General features: G+C 39.6%; 1 protein-coding gene across 1 annotated transcript; it reads left to right on the top strand.

Annotated features, from left to right (window-relative positions):
- The first annotated feature begins 820 nt into the window (after nt 1-820).
- On the top strand, nt 821-4,733 carry LOC121304655 (CMRF35-like molecule 5). Its single transcript, XM_041235921.1, has 6 exons — nt 821-896; nt 1,882-2,193; nt 2,510-2,621; nt 2,766-2,881; nt 3,985-4,098; nt 4,627-4,733. The coding sequence occupies exons 1-6, from the start codon at nt 857-859 to the stop codon at nt 4,731-4,733; spliced, it is 801 nt and encodes a 266-aa protein (XP_041091855.1). The 5' UTR covers nt 821-856.
- The last annotated feature ends 1,964 nt before the right edge of the window (nt 4,734-6,697 follow it).

Here is a 6,697-nt window from a genome sequence, read left to right as displayed (position 1 = left end):
TCGTGTTAAACACTGTCATGTGAATCTATTGCAACGCAGTGGAGATGACCCTTTACAAACACATCTTTAAAAAGACTGCAAAGTGACTGTTTAATATGCAATTCTAATGCATTGAGCATTCATTCATTCTGGGCTATACTGTACTGTTGTACTTTTAAGGAGCTATAATTTTAAATATAATTTATTTTTTCAATAATGTCAATACGAAGAGCACAGTGTTTTACTTTTCAAAGAATAGACATATGTTTGTAACAATATTGCAGTCATTTGTGTAAAATGTATTATCCAGAACTATGTTTGTAACAATAGGCCCTATTCACAAAACCTTCTGTGAAATATGTAACATAAGATGCGTTTATTACTTTCTTAATAACAGTGAGTTGAATTAAAAATGTATACGATTTACCTTGAACGTATGGATCGTGTGCTCCCTCTTGTGCCCCTAACTGGTACTGCATGAATTGCATTTCATAATTATTTTCAATATCCCAGCGCACATTTTGATGTAAAACTAAGAAATTAAGCGGACTAATATATTCACCAGTTAACAGCGAGGTGCATAAAAACAGCAAGCATGGTAAAGCACCATGACAAAGCCAGCTACTGCAGCTGGATCCACAGACACCAAGAATGAACAGTAGGGTGCTAAACTGCAGCACATTTTATCAAGGGAAACTTTTCCAAGGGGTGCCGTTACATGCAGCAGTGTGAGGCTGTATTTCTACCCCTGGTTGCAGGGAGTTGCACACTTCAATACACTTGCTCTGGTAAGTTCTTGTGGCAGGAAATGAGATCAAGTAGTGAGAGATCTGTATAGCTCTGGAGGTGAGGGGATGTGAAGGGCTCAGTTCAGAAGATGAGACTCGCCTGGCTGCTGTTTGGGTGTCTGATCTCAGGTAGGAGACAGGGATGGGGAGAGGGACAGGGGGAGGACAGAGAGAGGGAGAGGGGAGTGGTTGGGGAAGAGGCTTGATTGTTGCTTTGAAATTAACCGAATATAAGGTCCAGCGACCATATTAAAAATGCGTAGATGCACTAGTAAAGTTGACTAAAGTTTCTTCTTGAGATACCTCTTTATACTTTGTTTGATGAACTTAACTTACACAATAATACAAAGTATATCTTAGGACGATGGAATTGAATTGAACTTAAATGTCATTTAAAAACAGATTTAGTCTACTCTTCTAAATAATTTCAAAATTTTATTTTGCTTGGGCATGGCTTTGGGAAATCAACTCTTTACACACTTATTCAGGGATAGCTAAAACAGAACTTTAAGAAGTTGATAAGTAGTCTTTTAAACAAAATTCCAGAATGTTGATGTTCTCAGAATAGAAACGTACCCTTAGACCTGTCTAGATTGGGTCGAATGTTACTGTGAACCAGATGCTCTCTTAGATTTTTGTCTCTTCTGTATGACATTAGAGGAGGATTATTGAAAATGGAAGCTGTAGAAGGATCTTGACGAATGCTATAATTTCTTTGTTTGATGTGTTGTTTTTGTATCATAGGATATATATAATATATATATGTATATATAAATATATATATATATATATATAATATATATATATATATATATATATATATATAGTTTTTATGAATTACTGTGCAGTTACTGTGTAGTTTAATGTTGTTTCTGCCACTTAAAGTCATTTTAGTTATTTAGTTTATTGCAATAAAGAGAATGAGTCAGTTGGAAATACATAGTCAGAATGAAAAAGAAAGCAGAGTAGAGCATGTACTTTCTTTTTATCTTTCTCTCCCTTCCCTTGCTTTCTACCCCCTTGCCTGCCTCCCCCTCTCTCCCCTGTCTTTCTCTTTTTTGTTCCCTCCCCCTCCACCTCCCTCTCTCTTCACTCTGCGTTCCCACTCCTCCAGTCTGCCTCTCCCACAAGGTGGCGCTGCAGGCTGGAGCATCGCTGTCAGTGCGCTGTCAGTATGAGCGGTTTGGGCAGCGGTGGGCCAAGGTGTGGTGCAGACAAAGCTCCCCGCAGCACTGCAGCATCGTGGCTGCCACAGACCAGCCTGACCACGAAGGGAGGCAGCAGATTCAGGACAACGTGACTCACGGCTTCATCACCATCACCATGAGTGACCTGCAGAGCAGCGACTCAGGAGTCTACTACTGCGGGGTGCACTGCAAGGGGCGGGTCTACCTGCTGGGGGCGATAGAGATACAGGTGTCAAAAGGTAGGGCAGTGGGACCACCACTGAAGATGTTCTCACATAGCTAAAACCCAAGAGGGCTGTATATACGAAAAAGCATTTCTAAAGAAAATAACCAAGGCAAAATTGTGCTTAGTGCAGCTACAAATTGAAAAAAAATATGTTGATTTTCTAGCTGAAAAAAAACCCACAATGGTTATTTTTATTGTATATATATTCAACAGACCAAAATGGTTAGGAATCCTGGTTAGACAACAGATTTATTTTGTTGAAGCGGTTGAAAATTCATTGACTAAGGATGCATCTGGGGCGCTAGTAACAAGCTTGGTTGTCTTCACAGCACCCAGGACCCAGCAACGTGTCTCTTATCCACTGACCACCACCTCCATGAGAAGGACCTCTATCACCACCCTATCCATCCCCAGAGCCACCAAGCCTGAGGAGAACCTCAAGTGAGAGCTCCTGGAAGCTAAACCCCAGGGTTCACCATTCGACAAAACACTTGAGATCTCCATGTCTGTGAACTTCTGAAGCTATCCACTCAATCACTATCATCCCTCTCTCTCTCTCTCTCCCCCCCCCCCTCCCTCCCCCAGTGCTCTGCAGGACAGGGAGATGGACCTGAGCTATTCTGTATTGGCCACACTCCTCGCCTGTCTGCTGCTGGTTTCCCTGGCAGTCTTTATTAAAGGGAGAATTCGCTACAAGACTGGTAGGGATTGAATATTCCTCTCCCAGCCTGCATTCACTTTAGTAAATGTGTAAAACAAGTATATCTTCTTGTACTTGAGTTGGTTGCTGTTATGACTAAAATGCTTTCATACTTTCATTCACATTGTTCACGAAAGAAATGAAAGTAAGTTCATAACTTGTTCACGATGCTATATTATATATATATATATATATATATATATATATATATATATATATATATATATATATATATATTTAGTGTACCAGTTTATCGTTAATGATAATTAGTGTAATTGATTTGAATTTGAAGTCTGTAATACTGTAAATGGCTTTCGTTATCATTTCCGATATCGTTTTTGGACAAGGTGACTTTAACGAGGGGCCACCAATACAGATTTTCAGCATTAACTCACTCTGTCTGCTCGCTGCACAAGCATGAGCACAGACAACAAGACAGTATCTCACTAACTCTTGTGTTGATTCCATCTCAGTACTTTCAGAAGTTCCTATATGATTCTATATGAAGCACCCATTTAGAATGTCCTCTTCATATACTGTTAAACATTGTACTTAGTTTTATTTCCAGTTGTTATCAATGAATCTTATTTAAATTGTCTGATTAGTTTAATTTATACCCCTTGCTTAAGCATTTAAATATGACCTATAAATGCTACAGATGCTTTTTTTTTATTAATAAACGTCATTTATGAGGGATTTTAAAGCGAGAGTTATTTAACAAACGTTACAAGTTTTTTCTTTCTTTTAACACCTCCACAGCTGTGACATTTTTGAAAAACAAAATTCTGAGCTCTAAAAAGCAGGTGTTTATTTTCATGGCATACCTTGATATCTCAGCCATATCTTTGAGGTTTCTATATATTTGCACAAACACCCACTCTCACCCTGTCAGGAAGGAAGCGCTAACCTTTCAAAACTGCTGTAGGCTTGATGATTAATGCAGATAACCACTCGCATACTGTATCAGCTCACTATATGTGCAATGAAGCTCTTAAAAATACTGATTCTGACGTTCTTGGGTTTGAACCCAGATCTCCAAAGGAGAAAAGCCTAGTCCGGAGCACTAGCCTGCTACTTTAAGATTACTGTTTGTATTCATTACAGATCTGATAAGACATAAGAAAACACCTTTTGTCATGGCCAGGTTTGCCCGTCGTAAAAAACAGGAAAATGTGTACGGAGCAACGCCCCGTCGTGATAAAGTCACCTTCTCCAGCGGTGAGTAAAGTTTGTGTGCTATACAGGAGTTAGTAGCATTGGGGTTTGAGTAGCACTGATAGCACTGAGCTGTAGGCTGGAAGGAGTAGCTAAGCAGCTCAAGCACTGGACTGCAGTGTGGAAGGTAAGTGGGTTTGAGACTGCAATGTGGAAGGTAGTGGCTTTGAGCAGCTCAAGCAGTGTGGAAGGTAGTGGCTTTGAGCAGCGCAAGCACTGGACTGCTGCTTTGAGCAGCTCAAGCACTGGACTGTGGAAGGTAGTGGCTTTGAGCAGCTCAAGCACTGGACTGCAGTGTGGAAGGTAGTGGCTTTGAGCAGCTCAAGCACTGGACTGCAGTGTGGAAGGTAGTGGCTTTGAGCAGCTCAGTGGTTGGAGTGCTCGGCTGCAGTGTGGACTTATTCATGTCAACTGTGAAATTGAGTAACAGCTTTTCAATTTGCAACACAGTAGAGTAGAGCAGGTTTCTTTCCTGAGAGCCAGCGCACAACAAGGCAGTCTGGATGAAGAATTTCTGTCCTGTTTTTCCAGTTCAACCCAGAGGACAGCCAGAGAACCTGCAATCTTCCCAGAGTCAGTCTTCCAACATTCCCGGAGGACCTTTCAACATGCCCAAAGTGAGATACCGGGCACTTTGAATGTCAAATCAATGCTCTATTGATATAATAAATCATTATATCCAAGGCTTATACACAGGAGAAATGCCTAGGGTTTTGATGCCAACATATGGCAGTCAGGATCATAATTGTGTTTAATCTACAAAAATGATATTATATCATAATGGTTAATGGCTAGGATCACAGACATGCACTTGGAATGTTCAATCAGTGCATGCTGTGCCAGTTTTCAGAGTGATTATGAAGGTTTATGCACAGAATTCTACATTTCAATGTACAGCAGCTTTAATGAAGGTGTTAAAAATTGTATTCAATTCAAACAAAGCACTGGGGTCTTCTGCAGGGTGTTAAATAAAACACAGACTTTCTAGCAGCAAACAAAATATAATTGTCTCAAAGATTATTTGTTAAAATGTTTCCACAGCTGCTAATCTTTGTGCTTCTCAAGGATTCTTACATGCATCACAAGCCAAAACTGCAGCCCTCCACTGCAGAGTTTGCTCCTGCACAAAGCACACCTTTAATGTGTCATTAATTAATTCAAATGAAACGAACCCCGTTAATTGCAGAAGGACGGTTTCGTGCATAAAGCAATAATGTGCACATTTCTGAAAAGACTTACCGGTAACTGGAAATTATTTTATGACGTTTTACCATTGTAATACATTCTAATTAACGAGTCTATTTTGCAGTGTACATTTGTTCACTTTTTGTTGATGGCTGAAATTTGGTATTTATTGTGAGTTTATCACTGAATTTATCATGTTTTGATGCATTGAGGCATCCTGTGGACTGTTCAAATCAAATAACAGCGCAGCTGCATCTCTGTTACAACTAATTACATTAAACTGCAGCATGGAGCAGCACTGAGTGAACACAGAGCCAGCATGAACACTGCTTTCATTTAGTTTTCTTTCAGGTTGTTTCATTCTACAGGGTACAAAATCAGATCATGTACAACATACAATAATAAATGATGACTGAAGGTTTAAATGGGAAGGAATAGTAGATTAGCTAAAGGACATCACAAACACATTCACAGATTTGAATAGAAACAAAAGGGTGTCGTTACCATGGCATCAAAAACCTAGAAGTACCTCCGCTGTTTGTTTTCAAACACACTTTCCCTTGATAAAGGTATGTTAAAAATATTGAAACATTGGGAACTTGGTCTTTCAAAACCTTGGAACTTAGGTCTTGTTAAAAACTTATATATATATATAATATATATATATATATTCTTATATATATATATATATATATATATATATATATATATATATATATATATATATATATATATATATATATATAATCAATACAGTGAAGTGTTTCATATATATATAGTGGGGTGTTATAGGAAGGGGTCTTCAAGAATATTAATCCATTATTAATATCTCAAGCAACCGGTTGGGTTCAGTTGCCAGAGGATTGTGACAATGAACGCGCCATTCAAGTTCATCCCGTACGTGTTCGATTGGATGGGAAAGGTGCCTGGGGGTCGATGTGGTGATGTGCTATATCGTTATCTGTCAGCAGGGGGTCGCTTCCGAGCAGCAGAGGGTTTTAGCCAAACAGGAGTATGTGGAGCCTGTTTAGTATGAGAGGCTGCCTTTGTGACAGAGTGCCTCATTGTGGGTCTATTGCTAGGGCAGTGCCAGCCAGTGATACACATCTCTCTGAGTTCAACACAGGAATATTAAACAGCAGCTCCCAGCACTCACAGTGAGGTGGAGGCCCTGGGGTGGAGCAGTGACACCAGCGTGTGTTCTTGTGCATATAGTTTTCATCTTTTCCATCAATAAATGATATAGGAGCCAGGCAAGCACTGGCGGGTCAGATTGCCTCCTCTCTCTCCTACATGTTCTTATGTTCTTTAATCTTTAATACAAATCTGCCTTTTCCTTTATTTCAGAAATCTAGCTAGTGTACAGTATTGGCCCAACAGTATACGTGTGTGTAGGTTATTTCAATGACAATATAAA

The sequence above is a fragment of the Polyodon spathula genome, chromosome 39, assembly GCF_017654505.1.
Source record: "Polyodon spathula isolate WHYD16114869_AA chromosome 39, ASM1765450v1, whole genome shotgun sequence".
NCBI lineage: Eukaryota > Metazoa > Chordata > Actinopteri > Acipenseriformes > Polyodontidae > Polyodon > Polyodon spathula.
The sequence above is the reverse complement of the archived record's forward strand: the minus strand, read 5'-3'. Positions and strand labels throughout refer to the sequence as shown.

Excerpts from the sequence above, each read along its gene's own strand:
- LOC121304655 (XM_041235921.1), top strand. The coding sequence starts at position 857 with ATGAGACTCGCCTGGCTGCTGTTTGGGTGTCTGATCTCAG. Across the intron at positions 2,194-2,509 it reads AGAGATACAGGTGTCAAAAG|CACCCAGGACCCAGCAACGT; the intron begins GTAGGGCAGTGG and ends TTGTCTTCACAG. Across the intron at positions 2,882-3,984 it reads GAGAATTCGCTACAAGACTG|ATCTGATAAGACATAAGAAA; the intron begins GTAGGGATTGAA and ends TATTCATTACAG.